The sequence below is a fragment of the Agelaius tricolor genome, unplaced genomic scaffold (assembly GCF_023055355.1).
Source record: "Agelaius tricolor isolate 1412-34295 unplaced genomic scaffold, bAgeTri1.0.p SCAF_7, whole genome shotgun sequence".
In the NCBI taxonomy this organism is placed as follows: Eukaryota; Metazoa; Chordata; class Aves; order Passeriformes; family Icteridae; genus Agelaius; species Agelaius tricolor.
In genome coordinates, this window is record NW_027269267.1 from 35,544,425 (window position 1) to 35,571,050 (window position 26,626).

A 26,626-nucleotide genomic window follows, 5' to 3' on the forward strand; every position below is an offset into this window, starting at 1 on the left:
TATATATAGGATATATATATCCTATATATATATATATATATCTATATCTATATCCTATATAGATATATATATATATATATATAGAATATATATATCTCTATTTCAACATCTGCCCAGGAGTCAGCACCCAGCCAGATCAGACTGGTCTGACAGAGAGCAGAACTGGGCCTTTACTAACTGCATAAATTTTCCTTTTCTCACCATACATGTTAACCCCAGCTGGTTGGGGATTAACTCCAACTACTGTTAATCCTACACCAAGGTTGAAGAAACAATCAGTGTTTTATAACACCTGAAAGAGCCTTCTTGGAGTACCTGTAATAAATGCTGCTTAGGGCAGTGGTGCAATGAGCACCAGTAGCAGCCCAATGAAAAAAAGAATGATACAAGCAGAGTGGCTGTGCAGAACATGTCTTAGGAGTAACTATATTGGTTATATATAAATACATATACAAATATATATATAAAATATTAGGAGTCAACCAAAGTCCTGGGTGAGGACTAGGAGTCAGCTCTAAGAGGCAGGACCACACTCCCCTCCTACCAGAAAACACCTGCTAATTCTGCAGCTGTGCAGGGTGGGTTTGGACAGCTCTAGTCTGTGCTGTGCCCTCATTAAATGATCTCAATACATCACAAGAGTTAAACTCACACACTCTGTGTGAGACTGTGTTTTTGTTTTTGCTTTTGTTTTGATTCATTAGTTAAAGAGGCACCCATCTTAATTAAACTGATTAACACCCATTAGGTCTGCCTGCTCTGCTTTCATGTGATATTCATTGTCACTTTTCTAAGTGAGAAGGGAAAAGCTCAGCTCCTAGAACCAAAGACAAGTTACAAAAAATGCCTACAGAGAGCAAGACAATCTAGTCCAGACAGGTCTAATCAGAGCGAGTAGAAGGCTTCTGCTTATGCTGCTGCCTCTGCTAAGATTTCAGTGGTCAAATGAACTAAGAGCCTTGCCAGGGAAGAATTATTCACTTCATAGCTATTTTGTAAAAAATGCCATGTTTTACTGTCAGTATTATGTCAAGAATAGGTAACTTTCAAGCCCAGTGTCCTCTTCCAACACTTTCAATTTGTAGAGAGCACTGTAGGCCCTGTGAGTGTCACAGCTGTGATGCTGCAGAATGAGAAGCTGCTCTGTGAAATCCTCCCAGCCTGTACCTATTTTGACAGAAACAGAACCTGGTCCTTTGCCTCTCCCTCTTTATTACTGATAAGCCTTGCTTGCAGCATGTTCTTCAAAGGAGCTGCCATGTAGAAACACTGACATTTGGCAAGGGAAAGCTTCATCCAGAATTATGATCTCATTTGCATACGTCTGTAACTGAGATATCTGAACAACAAAGTTTGTCAAGTAAACATGAACAAAGCACGATTCAATAAACCCTGTCTGTTAATAACCAACATCTGTGACTTTCACAAATTAAGCCCTACAGTAGATCACAAGGAGTTAGCAAAAAGGGAATGCAAAAATGCTAAACTGCACGAAAGAATACAGATAAATAACAATCAACAGTCTTACCACAGAGCAAGTCTCTGCTCAATTTCCTTGAGAAAACCAGTGTGAAATTTGTGCAAAGGTTCAAAGTTGGAGAAAATTAGATTTTTCAGTGTTTCAGGCATGCAATCCTCTTTACTCACTGCACTCTGAAACCACTACAAAGGAAAAAAGAAGTAAAATTATCAGTGGGTGGAATGCAGAAGGTATGATCATTTTCTGTCTTTATGTACCTAACCCAAATACTCCTAACAGCCAAGCCAGTAAGAATCCTATTAATCTGGCACTAGGAATACAACCCAGACTATCCCTGACACTCCTGTGTGCTGAACTGGTGCTCTTATCAGAGATCAGACCCTGCACAGCTGAAAAAGGAACTCCCTTCCCTTTTGCCATCACTGATCAAATCTTGAAAATTCTTTTCAAACCCAAACTGGTCAGTCAATACAAACTGAATTTGCAAATGCTGCAGGTGCAGGAGAAAGAGCATTACAATACTTGTAAACAATTCAGTAAAAGCAAAAAAAAAAAAGCTCTTCATTTTCTTTTTGCCGAGTTCCGTCTGAAATGCCTTTGGTAGGAGTTGGCTCAGTGAGCACCCACGCTGCTGTGTGCACACAGAGGCCATCACTTTGCAAAGTGAGCAAGTGGAAGACACTGCTATCACAAAACTGGAGCGGCAGTGACAGGCACTGTAAGGACTGAAACAGGCTCCTGCTCAGTCTTGCACCATAGTCTCTTTATTTCACCCTAACAGGCTATGGGTGACACAAAACCATAGGACTAGGCAGCTTGCCAAGGCAGTAATGCCTATTGTCTTCCACAGGGTAACACTGCTCACTCCTTACTGCCCTGAGGGGTTCCAACTATCTGTGGTTGACTTCCAGCAGTGCCTAGAAGGCTGCTGGGACCATAGAAGACTGTTAGAGCAGTCTTGCTTGACACTGCATCAGCTGGAGCTGAGCCAGAGCTGGGATAAAAAGAGATCCTTCCCAAGCTTCCCTCTCCCCTGCTTTATGTCAGCACCAGGCAGAACTAAAGTTGAAGCTCATCTACCAGGTCTCAAAATTCATGCACAGCAGTTGTGCCTTTTCCAACTATGCTGGCTACTTGTTCACTTTCAGTGGCCTCCTGGGCCAGTCATTTGTGGAGCATAGCTGATACAACTGCATGCTAACCATCAGGCCCATCCCTCTTGGTGATCCAGCAAATTCGAATTTGCCTTTCACAAGAATGAGAGGATGGGGTGGAAAATGGGCTTTAGCTCTGAAGAGCTACAACTTTTTGCTTCTGCTGCCACTGGGTGAAATACTACATGAAAACAGCATATCTGCTGTTGACACCACAGTAATGACTGCAGAACTGTCCCACAGAACCTGGTCTCTTCTCTCAGCAGGCTGGCTTCCCAAAAAGCAAGGGTAAGTAGCAGTGTGGCCAGAGCTACTCTGCTGCCTGCAAAAACCACGCTATACTGGCTCTGTCCAAGCTGGGGTCTGATTAGCTGCATCTGTCATGTGGGATCCTGGAACAGAGAAGCAGCTGAGGAGAAATTGTGTCCCTGGTTCCCAGCTGGTCCCAGCGCTCCCCCCTGAAGCATGTCCTCCTTACCACAACACTCAACACAGGAGTGGGCAATGCACCTCACTGGGTGATTTAAGAGCTGAGAGGCCTGGAGATGGCCAAAATGCCATGAAGGGGTTTGTATCCAGTGCCATTTCACAGAAAAATGGTTACTTCAGACCAGATCTTGCACACATTATTCACGGAAGTGAAACAAGACTGTTGCTGTGTGTGCAAAGATGGCAGCTATTTGCCTTGGTGATTTGAACAATCACACTCTGATCAGATGCTACAGATGAATGACTCATTTAACACACAGTTTCACTTTCTGAAAAATCAGAATCATTCAAATAGGTACTCTGCAATATTTCATGTTAAATGGAGGGCGTTTAATACAGTAGAAAACATTTATATGTGCCCCTAAGGAGCTAGTTCAGTTTTAAGAGAAGTCATTGAAAACCCACAGGCATTTTTAGTAATTATAACCACAAAGCATGAGAGCAAGAAAATATAAGTGAAGTGTGTCCCAAGTTCCTCAACCTGATACAGTTTCTCAGTGCATGTTACTAACCACAGAGCAAACCTCTGCTCTCTGATTCTCCTGTTACTTCCTCCCTGGAGGAGAACTGCCCTGCACAGCAAAGAGTAACCACAGTGCAGAATGTAACAGCAGCCCAGAGCAGCGAGGATGTTAAATGGAGCAGATGAAACACCCCCCCTGCCCAGAGCTTCACGTGTTCTGTGAGTCAGGCTCAAGCAAACATACCGATGTGATGACTTCAAGGTCCTTCAGGTATGTTCGCTCCGTGGTGGCCACTTCCTTAGCAATGAAGTAAGCTTTCTCAGTTGGGAACCTCTGTGAATTGCAAGCACATTAGGTTTTCCTCTGCTTTTATGGAGAAAAAACTGTAGATAATAAATCACAGAGAGAGTTACAAACCAGTGACCCTTGCTTGTGGTTATGGTGTGACTCATCCTTGAATGTTCCTAAGTCGTGAAGCCCTAAAAGCAACCCTTCCTTGCAAACACAAGAGAGCAAGAACTTTCTGTGGGTTTTTGAGAGACTTCTTTTTCTGCCAAGATGATTTCTACTGCTTTGGGGTGCTGATTTTCCTTTCAGTTTATTTCTGGAGCAGGACATGTTGTGAAATTCATAAAAAAATCCTTTGCAGGCTAAATGACCATTTAAATCAAGTGTAAAATTTGACAAGGCAACAAAAATTTGTGTCTGATTATTATTAAATTTTGTCATCGGGATGGTGATCCACAGGAAAAATACTTCTGAAAAAAATTCAAACCTGTAAGATTTTCTTGGCTGGATAACATAACAGTGGGAGAGGGGAAGGATTTTAGATTAGCTTACAGATTTAAAATTTCTTAATTCTGAAGAGCCAAAGGAACCCAGCTGATCTTCCTCTGTGTTGTTCAGGAAGCAAAAATTAAGAAAAAAACATCCATAGATATTTTTCCTTTGTTTCCTCCCTGAAGACAAACGATGCAGTGCAAACACTATGAATGCCCTGTACAGGGAGACTGTGTGGGCATTTCCCAGTCAGAAAGCACCCCCAGGAACCATCATCAGCTGGTGCACACAGTGATTGGCTGCTCTGTCTTGGACTGGCACACAGAGTCCTGGCTCCATTAACCGAGTCTCAGATTTTCTACTTCTCAAATTTCCTTCACACATCTTGCTAACTATGCACAGTGGGAAACAAGATCTTCCTTACACAAACTCCCACTTCCCAGCAAAGCCATCAGAGTTTCTTTCTCCCTCCTGAGATGCTCCAAGACAAGGAGAAAAAACTAGCTACAGAAGGACAAGAGGAAGCTCCTCTCACCCAGCAGCAGAGGAGGCATGAGCCAGCAGGCACCCAGAACAGCCCAGCTCAGACAAACACTTTATCTTCAGAAAGCAGTTTTGGATGTGATGCTTCCTTATGGTTTTGCTGCAATGATGGGTCTGAGCCAAACACTCCCAGCCGACTGCTGCAGGCTGTGGCTCAGAGAGAGCATTTTCTACTCCCACAACCAGATGCTCCCAGTGGTGCTCCCAGCAGAGACAGACTGGAGAGCCTGGGTTGGATATTCCCACAACAGGCTCAACACTTCCTTTTCTTTCTGTCACCTGGAAATCTTCCCTCCAGTAAGACAATGGAGCTGACTGTTTTGTTACAACAAACTACCAAACTCCACTCCTTAAAAGCAAGTTCAGATTTATAGGAGACCCCATCCAAACAAGCTCCTGAGGTTGCCTGGAACCTCAGGAGCAACAGGAACAACCCAGATTTATCACAACACATCAGAGAGAAGAGAGACAAGGCCAACTTCGTTCACCTTACCTTTCTTTTGACCTCTTCCTCATCATCAGCCCTGATGCATGACGGGTCATTCAGCAAAGGGCTGACCAAGGGAGATGACTGCTTGGCATCAGGGCTCAAGTTTGGAGATAAAGTCATATTTGCCACTGATGGTCCTCCTTGGGAATTGATGGAAAGCTCTGAAAGGTGAGGGCTGCCAGTCAGAGAACCTGCTAAGAAAAATGATAAAAGAGAAATCAGTTAGGACAAGCTTTCTCAAGAAAGTACCACAAGGAGTCATAAACTTAAACTGCAGCATGTGAAATTATGCTACAAGACACAGCCATCAGGATCCTCAAACTAGCCCAAATGGCCTTGAAGCCAGAGGAACTGCATCCACTTGCATTCACCATGGGACTGGCTAAATGTTTTTTAGCTGATAAAACTGGCTGAAATTAGTGTCTCTGTAGGGAAGGAATCAAGGCACAGATGACTGAGCTGCAGTTCTTTACCGTGGGAGGGGTGAGGCACTAGAACAGCCTGCTCAGGGAAGCTGTGGCTGTCCCAGCCCTGGCAGTGCTCAAGGCCATCCTGGATGGAGCTCTAAATAACCTGGTCTAATGAAAGGTGTTCCTGCCCATGGCAGGGGGGTTGGAGCTAGGAGGTCTTTAAGGTCCCTTCCAACCCAGGCCATTCTATGATTCTAAACAAAAACTCGATATAAAACATTTCACCATTGCAATCCACTCTATAGAAGGAGAATAAATACAACAATACAGTAATCGTTCCAGGAGTGCCATTCTTTCCAGCAAGGTAGAACTTCAAACACTCAAATCAGTACTTCAGAGGGAACTACAGGACAAGTTAGTACAAATTTATCTAGTTGAGGTCTAGAGAAAAAGGATGACTTTCTACAGAATTGTGGCTGCTAAGATCAGTCAGATCTAACATGAAGGGAGAAAACTACTAGTTCCCCAACTTCTACACACAACACGAGTATGTATATTATACCTTGTAGGTCTTTCCATGCTCCTCTGATTGTTTGGGATGGAAATGCTAGCATTACATTTACATAAGAAAAGCAATACTTTTAATGCACAAAGCATGACAATTTCAGATTTTCACAGATATAAAATCCCATTTCATTTTGGATTAAAAATATTAAAGAATTAGACAATTAGTTACACTTCCATGGATTCATATACACTAGATTAAATTACTGATATTAGCAAATTTTGCCTTCTGGGAGGCAGCCAGATTAATGACTGCACAGAAAGAAAGTTTGCCAAAAATGCCCAGTCTTCTCCCAGTTATCCCCTCCTCCATACATCTGACAATCTAAACCTGTTTTAGAAGAAGAATCTGTCATGTGGAAGAACATTTACAGTCTGTGCCATTTTGGCATACATTAAAATCCAACAAAAAAAAAATGTGACAAGCTCTTGACTACCATAGCCAACAGGCTGTCTAAGATGAAATGTAAAACACATACATCGCCGTGTATAATTAGGGTCAAATACAATTTACTATCATGTGATTATGTCCTCCCTAAATTATCATAGGTAAATGTTCCTGTTGCTAAAAAAACAGAGCTGAGATACTCCAGTAAATATAATAAAAATAAATATAATTAGGCCAGTAGTAGAACCTATTTATTTTCTGGAAAAACTCAAGCTTTATTGCTAGAACATGAATGTTTTCCAGTTCCAAACCAGTTCACGTTTATAAATCATTCCTTTGAAAAGAGAAGGAAAAAACAGCACAGTTATCAGTTTACGTAATCATGACAGTTATGTAGCCTATTAAAAATCAAAGTCAAAGCAGTATTTGTCTGAAATAAAGGTCTGTATTATTACAGCTAGCAAGAAAGGATTTACCAACAGTTTCACACTAAATCAATGTTCAGTGAAATTTGAGAAAATGCCACAGCTTGTTACACAAATGTCAATTTTATTGACACTAGCACACAACTGTATACAGTATTTTCCAAAGAAATGGAATTCATAATTGAGAAATAGTGAAACGGATTAATAGCAAGGTTGTAAGGTTAAAAGTACTTAACTACATTACAAAAGACATAAGAAAAGTGATATCACCTCAAACGTGGAAACAAAGAAATTCTGGCACTATGCCTGTCATATGACAGCGAATAAATGATTTGCACCTCTGTGAGAAGTTCACAGCATTGTAGTCTAGGAGTTAAATAGCACCTATCTGTGATAGATAGATATAGATATATTCACATATCTATCTACCTATCTACAATCCTAAAACTAAGCTCTGATGTACTGTTACTTTTGTCAGTACAACTCAAGTATTTCAAACTACAAAATATCAAAAGGACAATGAATTAGAAAGACATCCTATCTTACAGTTGGAAGACATTAACCTGGGAAAAGTATTATGGAAAGTATTACAAAAAATGTGCCTGGTGGCTCACAGCACTGTGTACACACCCAACTGATAAAAGACTCTGCATGTCAATGCATCACCGACATTCTCAAAGTTATTTAGCAGCAAGCTGAAATGCTGCATCCTCCCTTTTAGTACCAATGTGGGCAGGAGCAGTGACCAAACCCAACCTACACCACCACCACCTACAAGCAAGAGCTCAGTCAGACCCCACCTACCAATACACTGAACAAGTGAAAATTTAAACCAGTTATAAGAAAGTGGCTGCATTATGAGAGGACCTCAAAATGTCCTTACATTAGTACATTCTGGGGCCTAATTACAACCAACACAGCCACAGATATCAACACACTGGATGTTGCTCTGGGAAATGTGGGAAACAAGTTCGTTTTGGAGTGAAAAAATCAGTAAGCCATGAAGAAATGAAAATGGAGGTTCTTCCCTCCCCCATCACCAATCAATCAGGACACATGTCATGCTGATGGGTCATGGCAGTGCTGCAAAGCCACTTTCTCTTTTTCACAGAGGTGAGGAATAAGTAACCTGAATTAACAAAGTGTTTCATCTGATCTCCTGCCACAGAAGAGTATATTCATACAGGCTCTACTCATCAACTACATACTGCAGAATATAAACAGAAGCAGAAGGGAGAAGACCAATCCTATTTACAAGGTACTGAAATCCCTTACAATTCACCCTAAAGGATTCATGGATTGACAAGCAATTATTAGCATATCATTTGCCAGATAGCAAATGCTACTGCACACTGGAGGCCTAAATGGTTTGCAGCTGGTAACATGGAATTGTCTTTGCTCATACTTCAAGTGATTTTTATTTAGATTCAGAATTGGGCCATCTTTCAAATTTAATGGAGTCAGCTGTATACACACAAATCAAGAGAAAGCAAAAAAGAATGTTGAGGATTATTTAAGTGTACACTAAAATTACATCATTGGAGGAGTGGGTAGGAATTATTAAGCATGTGCTTTAATTATTTTCTAAGTATGGGTTTAAGAAGAGAAACCGACACTGGTTGATGACACTGGCAAATAATGAGAACGCACTTTACCATGGCATGCCAGATTTTACCATCAATGGCAAAATACCTGGAGTGATTCTTAGTTCCACTGACACCAGAGAAAGCACTACTACTGTTGCAGTAGTGAAGGTAACAAAAGAAGCAAAACTTAATTGAAATCTATTCAAGATAGATTGAAATCTAACTTGGGGGAAAACATCTATGAAATGACAATGGCATTTTACATGGCCACAGGACATGAAAGTATGGGTTATCCTCCCAGCTTTACACGTGTCTCAAATCTCTCCCAACCAACATACATATTCCATGTGCTACACAAATAGAAGCCAGCAGCCAGAATCAAATACTTAACAGCTACACCCTTGTCAAAATACACATCAGTTTCTTGCTGCAGTTTGGGGGTAGGAAGGTACAGAGTGCTGGCAAGCTGTGGGGGCCCTGTCAGAGGGACAGGCCAGGCTCTGCCCTCGGCCACCAGGAGTGATCCATCCCACTCACTGTACCTTGGATACTCTTGGCTCCTGTCACACACAGCTGTGAACCCACAGGGGCTGAGGGTGGTGCCCATGGAGTGTTGGGCTGAGTGACACTGCTGTAAGCATGGCTCACATCAAAGGAAAACCAGTTAAAATCAGTACTTTCTACATGATGAGGGAAGTCTCTCCCAGAGGTGAATTTACACCATAGGTGGCCTGAACTGCCTGCTGCCTCTTTGTTGACTGCACAGGCAGCATCAGATGACTTGAAATCCCTGGTTAGAAACTAACCTAACACAAGGGAGCTCCCCTCTTTGTGAGGGAGACAAATGGGACTCAGAGTATCCTACAGATATTCCTCCTCCATTCCTTTTCTTCTGAAACTGCAGAATAACAAACTCAGGCCATTTAGTGTTCTGCATCTACTTCAAAAGGAACAGTTCCCATTCATACACAGTGTTTTTTTAACAGAGAGGAAGAGTACAGAAGTGTTAAGATGCCCATGGGAATGCTTCTTTTCTGTGGAGTACTGAGAAGTGATAATGGCTCAATTATGGAAAGTGAGAGAAAACATTATTAAAGGTGACTGAAATTCTGCTGGAAAACTTCATGTACCGCTTAAGTCATCATCAAGTCAACTCTTGAGAGTTTTATTGTTCTCAGTGTTGTTATTATTATTATTAGAAATTAAAAACACATTAAGAGCCAGAAAAGCACCTTTCTGAGTACCTGGAATGTTGCAGGGCTTATTCTCTCTTACTCCTGCTCCATGGCCTGCTCAGCAGTCAGGGGAGGTTTGTGACATCCATATCCCACTAACTCAACTTTAATGTCTGATCAGTGTTTTCTAAACTCCAGTCTGGCAGATGAAAAGAAGTTGTTTCCCCTTTCTCCTTGTCATTACTGAGCATATCACTTATGAAGGCTCTTTAATAAGAAAGTATCTGACAGAGCTGCCATTGCTGTGGCCACACAGTCCAAAATTTTCCATTTTCACAGTGGTTGCATAGCTCTAATTTGCATCTAAATGTTTTGGTCAGAGAAGATATGTGGCATGGGGGAGAGATAGCACCAGATGAAGCAGCAGAAGTTTTCATATGCACTTCACCAATCACTAAAGTGATCAGATCAATCACCTCAGATTGAAGAAGAGTTCAATAATGGTGTCCATCCCTTCTCTCCCCAGCTGTGAACCAGGCACAGTCATGCTGCTAAAGAGATATGGGATAGAGATTCTGCTCTGTTCTCCCTCAATGTAAGAAAAAAAATCCCACTGACTTCCACAAAAGCTTGAGGGGAACCAGGTCATCAAGCTGCACTTCTCTTCCCCATTACATGAATCAAGCTGGAGCAGTGGATACAGTTTGTTAGTCTGAAGAGTAGTTACACAACAGCTGTAAATTAATGGACAAACATCCCTGAATACAGTACCAAAGATTTTGAGGAGGAACGGGAATTAAAAACAAACTTGTGAAGAAATCCAATGTCACACAACCACTAACTCTGCCTGGCTTGAAGAGGAGCTTGAGAGGAAGAAAGGTTCACTTTGATGTCACAGCTGCAAAATGCACGCCCATGGCAGAGAGCAGAATTTGGGAAAATGGTGCACCTTCTCAATGAACCAATTTCCTCATATTTAGGACAAAGCATCAGCCAGCAATTGGACAGAACAATTAAACCAGTGACAGTTTTACAGCAAAATACCAGTTAGAATGAGTAAAAGCCTTCAGGTACAGGTGAAACTAAAAATAATAATAAAAAAATTAATTCCATGCATACACAGTTAAATGGCTTGACATGCTTATAGTCTCATCAAGCTTGGTGTTGGTTTAGTAGCCAGCAGCCTCTCCAGCTGGTGAAGGTCCATGCTTTATTGGTGTACTGCAGAATTAGACAGCGGTGAGTGTGAAATCAGACAGTAACTGCTGTTGGCCTACATCAGGGTCTCCTCCCATGTTAAGAACAAAGAGTGAGCATTACAGTCTGGGGAGAATGCAAGGTCACTGGGCATCAGCCCTTTGTCTAGCCTTGATCTCTCCAGACAGAAATAGAGCGACCTACAGAAGGTTTTCCTGTTGTACCCAGGCTTAGGGTTAATTTGCCTTTGTTTGCCTTTAAACCAACATGACACAGTGCCACAATAGAATTGGAAACCTTCAGCCCCCATGTAAGCTAATGCCACAGCTACTGTCCATTCCACCAAGACACCTCCCCAGGAGTGCATTGATCCTGCTCATGAGCCCACAGCCCGGATTGCTGGGTGCAGCCTTCATTAGGAAATGAAGGGCAATCTGATTGTGCTCAGGGAAGCCCAAATGCCCTGGAAAAGAGACCTTCTCCCCTCGCTTCCCTCTTCTCTTTTGCTCCCCAGCATGGTGTGGTTTCTCAGCCTGAGTCACAACCTGGCGAGGGTTTTCGTTAGCTCTGAGGCGAGGAGTGCTCCATGAGGCAGGATCACTGTAACAGGAGGAATCAGGTACTCCAAATACAAAATAGGCATTTCTGCAGTAAAAGGACATTGAGACAGTGCTCCAAACAATGCAAGGAACAGAAGATATACCATGCTTTGAGGATAGACAGAACATTGAAAAGGCTTTTTCTCCCAGAGAGGTACATGCTGACAAAACAGTGCATACAATGAAACAAAAAATGTTTCTTTTTAAAAGGTATTAAACAAATGACAAAAATGAGAATGAAGTTCCCAGCATTGCCAATCTTAAAAATTAATTTTTACTATTGAGACTTATTTTAAAAATATCTATGCATGTGCACACACAGAAATCAGGAAAGGGCAGGGTAAGTGAACACTGCCAAGCTTATATACTTTTGTTAGTGGGCCCAGGTGATTTTTTTAGCAGGAAAAGGGAAATACAAGGATTCAGCTAATCAAATATTTTTAAGTGCCTCGTGGAAAAGCAACAGGCATGAGCTCTAACATTCTCTGAACTAAACAGAAAGATCTACCTCTGATCTTGCTGAAAACCATCAAAGGCAAAAGCCTGTTCTCTTCTCAAAACCAGATTTGCAGCATTTTAAAGAAAGCATCTAATCTAATTTTAACAAGCTTGAAAGCTCTTGAATCAGAAAGCATTCATTTTCCTTCAACCTTCCATGCTCAGTCAGTGACAGCTGTATCATTACTGCCTTTAGACTTGATTTTTACCAATGTGAACTGTAGATTTTTATGGTTCTCAGGGGCCAAAACTTAAAAAAAAATCGTCAACGAAAATTACATCTTAAAACTCCAACCGTTCTTGAGAAAACTATTTATCATTATGTCATGCAAATTTATGATCCTAAGGTCTTTACTCCCTTTACTGTAATAACACCACCATTATTTACACACATACTTGTGGAAAACGTGCCTGTGAATACATTGCTCAGCCAGGCACAAAGGATTTCCAGATCTTGTAACATTTAAAAGAAAGTGCTCACTGCTTTTAATAACAAACAACATAAACCAAGCTTATTCTACATGCTCTTTATAGAACACAGAATTAGAACAAAAGAAAAAACACTCTGTAAAACTGCTACGTGTCACCCAAACTAGGATTTTTGCTCATATGATGCCTTTGATTTTTAAGTAGAAATTTTGTATTTAAAAATATCAATGGCACCACACAGCCTAACCATAGGGAGGAACACAAAAGACACCTTTGCTCAGGATGCACATGTTGCACAACAATTATTTCCCTTACAAATAAGTAACTAAGATATATGCCTTTGTCTAGGCATACTTCAGTAACTATAGAAACTAGAGAAACAGAAGAGGAAAGATTTTGCTGATGTCAGTTTCCTAGGATTTAAATTTCCTTCCTTTCTAGAACCTGACAGTACAGGCAAAAATTTTTCCTGACGTAGCTTGACTGAAACCAGAGTCCACTGCTACTCACATTTGAGAAAAGTTACACACCAGGTGATGTGAGCCTTGGGTCCTCAAGATGTCAACACTGTGCATCTGCCACCTACCCTCAGAAGACCCACGACCATCACCACCACCAAGTAGGGGACGCCAACAAGCAGCTGGATTTCTGAGAAAAGGACTCTTCTCCTACCACTGACAGCAGCTACAGCCTGACAGCAGCAAACAAAAGAAAGGCCTTCATATTAGAAATTGTTCCAGAAGATTCAATTTCCCTCATACATTTAGGGTTTCTCTTATTTTTTTATGGAGAAGAGGATTGATCCCCTAAATGAGAGGAAAGAGATGAGCTAAAGTATACAGAAGCTGCCTTAAGAAACTGCACTATTCAGAGAGAGAGAGAGAAAGAGAGAGAAGCATTATTGGAAGACTAAAAGGGATTTTGGCTTACTTCACTTTTTTACATGCTCGAACAGAGAATCTCTTTCCTTCACACTCACTGCTCTTTCCAGCTGGTGACAACCATGCTGCAGAATGACAGGGATTCTCCAGTGATCCACATTTCTGTACACAAGGCTGTGACACCCAACTTCCTCAAACATGTGTGGAAGTCAGGAAAAACTTGGATTGGTAATTAGTTTTTCGTCATTAGAAGTTAAATTGCAGCAATTAAAATTTCATTCTAAAGTCACCTCTGACAGCAGTCTAATGGCTCATTAAGACAAATGAGGTTAGTTAAACACAGAATTTGACAGAATTTATAGGTCAGGCATCCTTTTTTCTGTTAAAGAACTGTTCCAGAGATAACCATAGTTCATGCTAATTGCATGTAGATCATACCAATGAGATCTGAATCACTGGTTTTACCAAAATTCAAAATTGGGTCTGCTTCATCAGTTCAACTGATCAACATAATTGTAACTCTTTCTACTGGGACTTTAAACTCTCAGAAAAAGAGTGGAAAGCACATTATGCCAAAGGGAACTGCAAATAAATAGGGCTAGACATTTTTTGTGTGCTTAAGATGTTTTTTATTCTTCTTTTTTCCTTGTCTTCCTGGAGCTCCCCAGAAGAAACTTCTAGTGGTTACAGAGACTCTATCTTTGTGTGCTTATCATGGACTGAAGAGGACAGAATTTAAAACATCTCTACTTTTTAGTGAAGAAAAAATGGGGTTTATAAACAGCTTTTAGATCTGTCTCACCCATTTTCTATTTGACTTTCTCTGGTCACCACCAAGAACTTGCATGTACAGATAGAGAGCTCAGAACAGGAACTTCTGGCCTGAATGCCCTTGCTTCAAAATGAACAGAGCTGCTTCAACGAATAAAAACCTCACTGCAAACAAAAGCCTGCCCTACAAATATTCAGGGGAGAAAGTATAGGTCCTGAAGCAGTCTGGTCAAGTAATACTGGCCCCATTTAGTGAACTAATTCACAAACCATTGTTTTTCCACTCTTTACTGGGTTCTACTGATTACAGTCAACATTACCAATGCTGCTCTGTGGAGAAAATTCTTTCTAGTTTTGCATGCCCTTTAATCTTGAAGAAAACTAATAGACTGATACGATTTTTTAAACTATTGATATGCAATTCTTTCATGATGCTCATCTGCCTATAACTCAGCTCTGTCTAGCTCACATAAGATCAATGAGAATGGCGCAAACCTAAAAACTTTCAGTCACATGTTGACATTTTTTACCTATGGGAATTTCTCTTCAGTTTTTCTTGATATAATTTGTATTTAGCATGCACTGCAATGATTAGTGGGGTGGTGCCTGTTAGGCAGGCTATGAGCCATGGGTGACATGGCAGCATTTGGTGTAAATCATCCTCAGAGAACACTCCTGTCTGCCATGCACAAGGAGTATGTTTGCTAAGGGATATGGACTTCAGCTGAAAACAGTGCATTCAGATACCATTCAGATACCAATTAGCCAAAGCTCCATACCTGGAATATCCTATGCAGTTCTTGGCTCCTACAACAACTTGCCACTCTCCTTCTTTCCTTCATCTATTTATTGACAGATTTAATATCCTGGGTCACTGAGGAAAACTAGATTCTAGGAAAGGCTGTAATGAAGAAAAAAAAATCCAGAAGATCCCAAGAGGACATCACGAATTTGACCTGCTGTTGAATAGGAGAAACCTTAAAATTGTCTGACACAACCTTTTCACTGCCATTGTAGAGGATGGCTGATTGTGGTTAAGTAGTTGGAATAGCAAAGAATTAATTTAATTAAAATGAGGCTCTTTTATCCAGAGATTACCTAGATCTGCATGTTATTATGGACAAACCCCTAACTGCTTTTACAACTCTTCTCCATATTTACCCAACTATATGGACAGAGCTGAATTCATCAACCCAACAAGAGGCTTCTTCCACATCCTCTGGAAAGACAGGAGATGGGTGATGCAGGACTACACAGTTCAGAGTGGACATAGATGCTCAATCTTACTGGGACTCAGCTGCCTCATTTGTACCAACTGCCCAAGGATATCTGGGCACTTGCTGAGTTTGGGACTGAAAAGTTCATTATTGACAATAAAAATTTTAGAATGGTGAATCAAAACTACCATCAGCCACATTCTAAAATCTACTGGAATTGGTGGGAGAATCTGGTAGTTACTCTGTCTGTAACTACCTGCTATACTTGAGACAAAGGTATGCTTAGATCACTGCTGCTGTCCAGTGTATTCAGATTAATAAATGTTTGTTAATAAGTGTATTCAGATTAATAAATAAATAAACAACAAACTAGAACTGACAAGTTCCTCTTGCCATGAGCACTTTGTGAGCCAGGGCAAGAATTCCTCCACCTCATCTCATTTGCAGTCTTGCCCTAAAGGTTTCTGCTCTTTTTCTGTAAGGTCCTTTTGATTGTCCCACAGAAACAAATTCCCAGATGAACTCTAAGGGGCCCGATCCTATTTTAAAATGTAAGTTTAAAACTCCTTTCTCACTTCACCATTCTTGGCAAGGGCTCAGACATGAACCACATGTCTGGTGGAGGAATTTGGCCCACAGGCTGTTTTAATTACAACCTTGTCAGCTGATATTAAACGGAGCTTCACTGGCATTAGAATGCTGCAGAAGTAATTAATCCTAAATGAAATTATTTCCTATGTAGTTTATAAACTTTACTTCTTTTAACTGGAAGAATTCCATGTGTTGAAACAACAACTACTTCACCATTCAAAGCTGAAAAAATGCCAGAAGACAGAAGACTCCTCATATTGCATTTCTGAGGATAATATTGAAGTGGGAAAAGAAAAGCTGTTGAGATACTTTATTAGCAACTAGGCTAACTCCAGCTACCCAGTGGGTCTGTTCTTAAAAAGTTTAAAATTTAATGTCTTTGTAGGCATATGAGAGAAGAATCAGACCTGGAAACAGTATCTGAAAGGATGCAAAATAGCAAACACTACTTATAAAATTTTATATTCATTTAAATACAAAGTGAATGTGAAATCTGTTCACTTTTTAAAGTAGCAGAAATGACTGCAAATCCTTTTGCTGAAAATTCATTACCTGAACTCTAATTTTACTGGCTAATGAAGCAATTAATTTATCTGTCCAAACTGCTATTACTTTACTTTATACCTACTGATACTTTTGCTGCACAGGCAATAAAAAATAAATCAAAAGAAGAGTCATGCACCCACCTCTCCATGCTCACACTATTTGCTGATGCGAGCTTCAACTACTTATATTTCATCTTATATATTGTGAACTTCAAGGCAATTATTTTACAGCTATTCTAAATCCAAAACACAAACCGTCCTCTTTTAGAATCATATACAAGCAAGCTTTTCCCTAATTATCAATCTCACTGTTTGTAGACTCATGCTTTTAACTACAGGAATAAATGAGAGTATTCCCTGTCCCCAAAATATCAGTATCTAAAGAGATGCTTTTAATGATTCCTGTTCAAGAATGATGTATCTAATCTCTAAGAATACCAACACTCTAAAGGAGGTGAGAGAGTTAATACTTATATTTACACAAAGATATATTTTACTTTCAAAACAGAATATAACAACACATGTCTAACTACTAGGTATATACTAGGTATATTTTTAAATATCCTTCACTCAGATTAAACTTTGTTAAAGTGTGCATAGACCAAGGCATTAGAAAAATTAAAAAGACTTCTTATTTTATAATTTCTGTAAAAACAATCTTGAAAATTTTTATATTGTCTAAATTTACAAAGTCCTGTAACTTTTTCATCAGTACTTATGTGAATGGATTAATCATTGCTGCATGCATGAACTGCATGATGCAGATCACTGAGAGTGACCTGCAGTTCAGTCAATGCTCTTGTTCATCAGTTAAAATTCTGGGATTTATTTTCATTCTTCCACAAGAAAAATATATAAAAGTTAAAAATAAGGCCAATTATAAAGAGCACATCTTGTCTCCCAGCACTAGTAACTGTAGAACAGTTTCCATAAAGAGGACCTTTCATCTGGATTTTCTTTCTTAACTTGGAGAAACTAACATCAGATTTTATTAGGATACCTTAATTCTCAACAGTTCTAGCCTGTGAAAAGGAAGTATACACAGAATTAGTCTCTTTGTCCTTCTGCCCATATCCACTCTATGGATAGAACAGAAGACCATCACCCTGGAGCACAGTTACTCCTATCATTCTCTTGTCAGGGGATGAAAAATTTCTGAGGTGGCACTACTAAAAAAGTAGCCTGTGACAGAGTAATTGGATCCTGCACAGATAAAGATTTTTTGTGATCAAAGCAAAAAATAAAACAGCTACCATCTCCAAACCACCCACCACAGAACTTAAATGTCTCTGTAATAATTTCACTGAAAGTATAAGCAATTAAAAAATTTCTTGCAATATATCTCTAACTGATAAAACATAGAAAGGATTGCCTTGCAAGTAATACTCATATCACTCTTCATTAGAGCTTGTTTTGATCAAAGTTTTTTTCACTTGAATTTTATCTTTCATCCTGTTCTTTTTCTTGCCCAAGGAAGAGTTTGGCGTTTCAAAATCTCCATCACCAAATCACCCTGTTTAACCCACTGAAGAAAAAGACAATACTGAAATTTTATACATGCCTGATTTGTACCCTCAGTTCATCAGATTATAAAATGAGTTATGAAGAAGAGGAGATCAGACACATTCTTGCTATGAAAAAAATTTCCAGCATATTTCAAGATTTCATCAAGTCCTGGTCTTGAATATCAACCTGCCTGCATTTGGCTGCAAGTTAATTTTTTTTTCTCCTAACTCTGTTGAGGCACTCATAAGTTGCTCTCCTTATATGGAGAGAAGATTGTAACAGACATATAAAAGAGCACAATGTACCTACTTGATTTGATTGTTTGTTTTGTCAAAATAACTAGTCAAATATCAAAGCAGCTACAACATGTATCTAAAACAAGACTTCACACAAAGAAGAGGAGAGAGTTATTAAGTCTTACAGAGGTACCTAAATCAGTAATCATTTTCCTCTCCTCCTGCCTTTCAGAGGAGATTCAAACTGTTAAGCATCACTCAGACTTACTATTGTGTTCTAGCATCCTTTTCCTCTGGCTGGCCTGCACAACAATAATGTCTGAAATAGCCCATGCACTTGAAATTATCACCAGCCACTCATCATAAGCCCCAGGAAATGCAACCATACCGCTGAGCAATCACGGTATCCCTTGGTCTCACACACGCTGGTGCCTAGCAGCTGAAGACCTGCACACCATCTTCATCACTGAGGCCAACAGACACATCCTCCTCTACCTCCTCATCCAGCTGAAGGCTTCCAAAGGAGTACTTATTTCTAGGCATGGGAGAGGAGCTCAGCACAACGGGATTACCAAACACCAGGGGGTGAGTGAAGGGATTAATGACTTCTGAGTCAGAATCACTGGATTCTGTCCCACTGCTGGTGGAGCCCTCCATCATCTGGATGGCAGCCATGTGATCCATCATGCCACTGGCACGCAGTGACTGCATCACTGGGCTCTGCTTTGACTGTGCCCCAGCTGCCATACCATTGGCCATCATTTTGCCTTCTGGAGAAGACATCTTAGCCACCCCACCTCCTTTGCAGTATCTCTCTGATCTATACTCCTGCCCAGGGGTTGAGGATATCTGGCTCAGGATAAATGGATCTGTAACTGACTTATTGCAGAGATTATGGGTTTTCTGTGCACGAGGCCGTTGAGAACCCGGAGAATATCTGCAATAGCCATGGCAGTTAGTGGCATGGCTGTCCTCCTCCCCAGTTCTCACCCTGCAGTCGTGCCCATTTTCTGAGACATAGCCCTGAGAGCCAGTTCTACTCAGGCTCATGTTAGGGCTGGACTCTTTGCTGCTGGGAGGCAATGGAGTGGCCAGCGGGCTACGGCTTCCCGGCCCTCGGAACATTTCATCAACCAGAGAGCTATGCCTTGGCATCCTGGGGCTTCCCCCCGTGTAGAAGGAGAGATTAGCTGTGTTATCATCAAGGTACTCTTCTGAGACATACTGGGAAGACTTTAGAGAAGCTGAGGAGTCCCTATATCTAGTTCTATTGCGATTTTCGTCTCTGTAGTGAATATAGGCACCACTGGTCAAATCACCCTCATAGTTGTCATTTGTTTGGGAATATGACCGGGTTATTTGTCCTCTGAGGAGATCATACTCGCTATCTACATCACTGCAGTCAATGAAAGGAATGGAGGTGCTGCTGCCATGAGCAGCCCTGGAAGCTGGACCTGTGCTTGGCTGCTGTGATTGAGGTCTGTTCTGCTGCATCCTATCCTTAGCAGGCTCCTCTTCTTCCTCCACTGCTGAGACCACTGCTCCATCCACCTTTCTGCCTTCCTTTGGACTCTTCTTCAAGGAAGGGCTCTTGTGCTGTCCAGTGTCTTCTGTTGAAGATTTCAACTCCTTCCCTTGCCGGCAGCTCTGCACTGCTGCAGCATCATTGCTGTCTCCATAGGCTCTAGCAGTCTGGAAAGATAATAGAGGGAGGGCAAGGGAGACACAAAGGGAAGGACAAAAGGGGAGGGAGGATGGGAGGGGAGAGGTTTGAGAGGGATGGGAGCCAGAGGGAAAAGGCTGCATGTAATTACACACCAGAATTTCACATCTGCAGCAACATAGGAGTCTCTTGGAAAGAAAAGAGGTAACCCAAGTCTTAAAACTAATTGGAATTTAAAAAAAAAAAAGAAAAAAAAATGAGGTTTCTGATCTGCAAGAACAGAAAAAAATCATAGGCTAAACAAGGGAAAAGAAGGCATACAGTGCAGTGATAGTGCAAAAAGGGGTATTAGAGGTGTTTCCATGCTATAAGGCAGCCACTAACACTCTAAAAACATCCAACAAGTGCACACTACTCTGAGAACCTGGAGGAAAAGATAAAAACATAAACCAAATTCTGCATAGCCTACTTAGATACACTAAAAAAGTCATGTGTGGGCTTTTGAGCACCCTACATTCACTCCCTGGAGCATACCTGCCACTGGTTCATAGGCTGGCTTTTCTGCAGACATCTGCCCAGCAGCCATGCTCCATCTACCTGAGCTTGTCTCAGCAACATTAAAATGCTACAAGCTATTTGAAGTGGGCTCCATCTATAACAAAATTCTCTGAAGTTCCTAAACTTGCAGAAACGAGAGAGCCTGTGAATATCAAAAGGAGGTGATGCATAGAAAGTGAAGCTTCTGGTAGCATTTTTAAATGCATTAACCTAGTAGCTGGCTCCTGACATTTTAAGCTCTACCTAACATAAGGTTATGTGATCAAAGGTTCACCTCCACAGACACAGATGAGCACAGAAAACACTGGCAAATGGAGAAACCACAACAACCAAGTCAGGAAAATGAAGCTTCCTGACCTGCCTCCTCTGGAGGCTGTCCCAGGAGAGCCATCAGCTCACATGTTTGGTGTGTTTGGGATGCCAGCAACTGGAGAAACCAGAGCCAAAGAGTGGAAGAGGGTGAGGCCACTGGCACTGGCTGTGCTTGTGGGAGTGCTGTTTTCTGTGTTTACATGTGTGGCTATGTGCTCATGCTCTGTATGTGTGCTTTCACGTGGTGGGTGCCTATAGTGAATACATGCTCAGCCCTACTGGGACCTGGGAACCTGCAGCTGCTGCAGCCTCACCACTACTGACTGGGCTTCTGGACTTGTGAACTCCAGCACACAGCAGCTGTCAGCATGAGATAAATACATATGGTATCTGCCAGAGCTAATGGCTTAGAAGGCCAGAGGTGCAATTTTTCTGAGGAAATAATTGTTCCTTCCCTGGTTAATACCTGGTTAACACTAACCTAACACCTTGAAACGGGCAACCAAGACCTCTCAGCAAAGAAAAGTAATTACAGTTTCCCCAGATGCAATAGCCAGCTACAACCAAGGACCCTGGCAGCAACACCGAGGGTTGCAATTTTTCAGATGGTGATTAGTACAGCTCAGACAAGCTCACTATTTATATTTGTCTGGTTGTCTGAAAGCAATGCTGTTTCACTCAGCAGAACCTAAAGCTTATGACACCCAGGGCTCCTTAGCTCCCAGCTAAATGGTAAGCAAGCAGAAAACTATGCTCCTAGGGTTTTAAAACAGCAATCAGGGGAGGGTAATCTAACAAGAAATGTTTCAAAGGATTTAATTTCCAGGTTTTCATCAACATCACTGACTTGTTTTGGCACCTCTGTATGCTGTTCTGAAGGCTGTGCAGTCAGACTCCTGATGGAATGAATCTTGCTGTGTTTCCTGGAGATAAAAGGAAAATCACATAAAGAGCTATTTCAGTTTTTTTTTTTCTACAAACAGGAATCAAGAGACACGCTTTTAAAACAAAACCTTTGAATAACAGCTTTCATAAAATTTTGCTCCAAAACAGATTAGCATTCCTTCCTTTCTGTAAAATTTTAATATGCTATGTGTTGCAAACATATCACTGTAAGAAAAGGGAGAAGCACTGAAGCAAAAATGGTCTAACAGGTGAGCATGAATCATAAGCAATGAGCTATTGGCACGGTCTTTGTGGCATTTTGGCCATTACTTTCAGCTCACCATGAGCATGATGAGTTCAGACAGAACTGCTCTGGCAAGCTAGAAGAGTTTCAGCTTCCCTGGAGACCTCTCCCTTGAGCTTGGATGTACTTTTTCTTATGTTCAGTTTTACTCTGAGCTGAATATGTTTGTTCACACACATTAACCACATCCCAACAAAGAGGGTGCAAATCAAATTGGGAGAAAGTTACCTGTGATAGCAGGATGTTCATTGCTGAAAAACAGATTGAAGACTACTGATTTTAAGTGAACTATAAGTTATGAAACTTTTGCCAAAACATGCAGGACCATGGGATATTACACATGTGATAAACAGTCAAACCAGCAGAGAAGGAATTTTTTTCCATGGACTGGTGCCAAGATCTCAGACTATAACTAACTGGAAATCATGACTTTTCTTGGATTTTAACATATTGGGATAATAAATTTATTTCCTCTCACCTTTCAAACTGCACTTTTTTGTGCCCTCCTTCCTTAACATAGTCAAGAACTTGCTTCTGGGTCCGACCACTGGAAGAAAACCAGAGGTAAAGTATTTAATACAATATACCACCTGGTCATCACAACCTTGTATTTGGCTTGCATATTAAGTCACAGCAACCAGAAAAGTATTTGGCACTATCAGCAGAAACTCATGTTAAGATCATACAGAAGGGGACCTGGTCAGATACACACAGAGTTTTACCATTTTGCATGTTACTTGCCTCTTTTTTTTGCTATGGAGCTACTTTTTGATGCCATTTCAGAACTGCTTCAATTCAGCTTTTTGGACCCTATAGGGTACTACATTACTGGGAAGTTACTACAATGGAAAATGAAGCAGGGGTTAAGCTTTCCTTTAATGAATTAATATATTATTGAATCCTTTTTAGTCAAATACCAGCCTTATCTGATATTAGTAAACCCTGGAAACAAGATAAAACCCCTGACATCTACTTCATTCCTTGGTTGCTACTATAAAACACACCTTTTTGCAGAGATTTAGGCTGGAAATCCCTTTCTACCCTTCTGCAACAGGGTGTGAGGTAGTGAGAAAGCCCAGCACTGTTTATTGTGCAAAGCTATAATCTCCAAAGCAAACTGAAAGCAGCACAGGAAACCCACACCTCAAGAATGCTCAACTGAGAGCCAAATTCTTCCAATTCATTAGAGGCTTTCAGGGACTGGAAAAGGTTATTGAATGTAGTAACAGAGATCACAGTGAGTGGAGGATGTAGCCAAAACCTGCTTTCCAAAGCCTGAGGTAAGCTGAATGCACCTACAGTTTTCCATTTACTTCAGGCAGAAACTTAACAAGTTATAGTTTGTTTACCCAACATAGGTCCTTCCACGTTAATTTACTTTGCAGGCAGCAAACAAAGTGAAAAGAGAGTCAGAATGGCTGTATATACACTGTGTTCTTATGCAAGGCATCTAGAGTGCATCATTCATCTCAGCAAAGAGCGCTTCTGGCTGTACAGCTTGTATCAGCTTCACAAACAAAATAAACTGTATGAATAAAAGCATTTCCCCCTGGCATACACAATGCAATATCTACAATAATGCTTCTGCCAGTGCAATGAAAAAAAAAACCCAAAAACCAAAACAATAACTCAACTATTGAAAGCTTTCCTACAGGTCTAACAATATCACAGGTATACCTGGTCTTAGCAGAGGTGGTCATGTCACATAAATCCTTTGTGAGCATAAAGCCATTGCTTTTAACTACACAAATATGGGTTTATCACAGGGACATGCAACAATCTCTACTCTGAAACATAGGAAAGACCCCATCCTAGGAGCAAAGGATTCAAAGAATCCCCAGAAATTGCTAGCTAGTGTTGCTGAGGACACAGGTGAATTTTCTTGTGCAAAACCAGCTCGACCCTACATACTTCATATCTTACCTCCAGAAAGCTACTTTGCAACAGCTGCCACAAAATTAATGCAAGGTTTTCCCCTACAGTGTTCTTTGCACTGTTCTGGCTGAGAAGATGCAATGGAAAATATAAAGGAGCAAACTACAAGGTAAAAAAGGTGAGCTGAAAATAACAGGTTTAATCCTAGACCATTATGGATGTGATTTTGAAATGGAGAGGCAACAAAGGTGGAAAGAATGCATGTCTTACCTGAACCTAAATGAAGAACCTCTAGAAAAAAGAACAGGTTTAGGCTTTGGTTTAGGTTCCTCAAAAAGCCTGAAAAAGGCATGATGCTCCACACAGATCTTCCAGAAAGACTTGCAAAAATCTCGACTGGCCATAAGGAATTCCAGAGTGTCCTGGAATGAACTCTGAAAATTGGGATAGCATTTGCAATGTAAGCTGGGCAGCAACATAGATTAGAGAAATGCATTGACAAATTAGGAGCTATGCTAAAAAAAGAAAAAAGAATAAAAAAAAAAAAAAACCCAAAAGCTTCTTCCCAACTTATTGGCTTTCAGGCTTAAGAGGCTCTATCCTTCTAATGTTGAGACATTGCTGGTCTGCCTGTCAGTATCAAAGCTATTGCTCAAACTTCCTTTCATTGGCAAATATGACAGAGATAAAGCAGTGGTTTGAATGTTAATGAGAACAAGTTGATTACCTGCTATACCTTAAGAATTGATGATACAGTACCAGAGTTGCAGCCAGAAGATGACTCTGAGACATTCTATTCTGACTGACTCAGTTTACATGTCCTTTGCCAGGACTGCTCACCTGAGATGCCAGGTTGATCTGCACAGGACCAACAGTGAGCATAAGCAATTAAAATATTCATAAGCTGACAAAAACCACATGTGATCTGTGAGTAGAAATTTACCAAATAACCTTCTGTCAAGTTCAACAACTCCTACCAAGGACTTACATTCACATCAGGCCGTAGTTTGATAAGAAAACGTTTCCTCTTGAAGCTCAGCTTCCGAACCTTAGCCCAGTTGAAGGCATTGATCTTGGTGTGACCCTACAGAGAACAAAGCCAGCTGGGTTTAATCATTCCAGATCCAAATGGAAAAATCTAAACCACTAAAGAAGCTTGTCATAAATTAATCATCTGTTCATTTAACTTGAAATGATGAAATTTCTTATAACTCATCCTCTGATAATGCAAACCATAAACATCTGGTGCAATGACTGAAGGCAGGCACTTAGGGTTAAACTCTTGCAATACAGGACTAGTTTCTGTGGAAATATCCAAGCCAGTATCATTGCACAAGACAGGGTGGACCAGATTTTGCTATCTTGTGCTACTATGCAGACTCAAGATTTTCTGTGGACTAAATCAGCTTCCAAAGGTGCCTCACTCTATTTCCACCAGTGACAGAGAATGCAGGGAATCCAGACACATCACCTCACTTTGATGAAGTAGATTTTCTGCCTCTTTTTACGTCTGCAGGGCAAAATAAATATCTATTTAAATACAGCTTAACTGTGGGGAAAAAAAGCAACTGCAGATTTTGTATTGGAAGTACAAAACACTGCATATTTTGAGCTTTTATAAGGACCACCAGAAGCAAAAGCAATCTAAACAAATTATTTGTCTCTGAAGAGCCACAAAATGATTTTCTGGGAAAAGGCAACCAATACCATAAACAAACAGCAAGAAGGAAATTATCTTTATAATACTCCAACTCCCAGCCACTACATCATTAGCCCCTACCCTCCAGAAGTTTCATTTTTAATCTATGTCAGCAGGTATTGGAGGTGCTATGTTAAAATATTCACTCCAGCAGTTTGTTCAATGAAGACTTCAATGCAAACATTCCTAGAACACAGCACAGAAGTTTCAGAGAACTACTACAGGATTGCTAAAAGCAGAAACCCACGTTGATTTGGGCACCATCACCAGACAGCTGTAGGAGTAATGACAGTGTAATGATCTCTGCTAAGTCAACCAGCTGTCTAAGAATCACATAATTAATCTCCTTAAAATAATCAGCAGCACTGACACTGATTTCTAAATAAATGGCAGACTTTAAAGTAAGTCTGACTACAGCTTATGCCATTTGTGAGTGAACTTTTATTTTCATTGGGGTCATTCTAATGAGATCGTCATATTTCAATTTCTATCAGTTACAACCAAAATAAAAATAACAACTTAGCTCTTGACCTATGAAGTGGTTGAAGGAAGCCCTAAGCCTACTGACAGACGCCAATTGCTGAGCAGACTCCAGCAGGTCAAAGCCCAACTTCCCTTTCAGCATTCAGTCTTGGAGCTTCACCCAGTAAAATTTCCAATATTTCAGAAACTTTAAAAACAAAACAAAACTGTTTTGAAAGTCCCAAACACATTAGGCTGAGTAGACATGACTTCAGACCTTGTCAAATCAAGCCTTGGGCCATCAACCTGCAGCTACACTTCACAGCAGGATCTCAGCTGCGTGCTGGGACTCTGAGGTCTGTGCTGCTCCCTGTGGACACACACTTTCACCTTGAAGACAGCCTTAATTTACAAGGCTTGGCAGTTCATTAATTCAGCTGATGAAAATGC

General features: G+C 40.7%; 1 protein-coding gene across 5 annotated transcripts in view; it reads right to left on the bottom strand.

Moving 5' to 3' along the window:
- Positions 1 to 26,626, bottom strand: part of FARP1 (FERM, ARH/RhoGEF and pleckstrin domain protein 1) — a 201,054-nt gene that overhangs the window by 26,464 nt on the left and 147,964 nt on the right. For 2 of the 5 annotated variants that reach the window (XM_071430942.1, XM_071430943.1), the window contains exons 9-16: positions 25,004 to 25,099; positions 24,286 to 24,449; positions 22,619 to 22,687; positions 21,799 to 21,874; positions 19,873 to 20,110; positions 5,404 to 5,594; positions 3,831 to 3,920; positions 1,529 to 1,662 (exon numbers count right to left, since the gene is read on the bottom strand). In XM_071430942.1, the coding sequence (XP_071287043.1) occupies positions 1,529 to 1,662; positions 3,831 to 3,920; positions 5,404 to 5,594; positions 19,873 to 20,110; positions 21,799 to 21,874; positions 22,619 to 22,687; positions 24,286 to 24,449; positions 25,004 to 25,099 (1,058 nt within the window). The remainder of the gene's footprint in view (positions 1 to 1,528; positions 1,663 to 3,830; positions 3,921 to 5,403; positions 5,595 to 19,872; positions 20,111 to 21,798; positions 21,875 to 22,618; positions 22,688 to 24,285; positions 24,450 to 25,003; positions 25,100 to 26,626) is intronic. The other 3 variants (XM_071430946.1, XM_071430945.1, XM_071430944.1) reach the window with 3 other exon arrangements.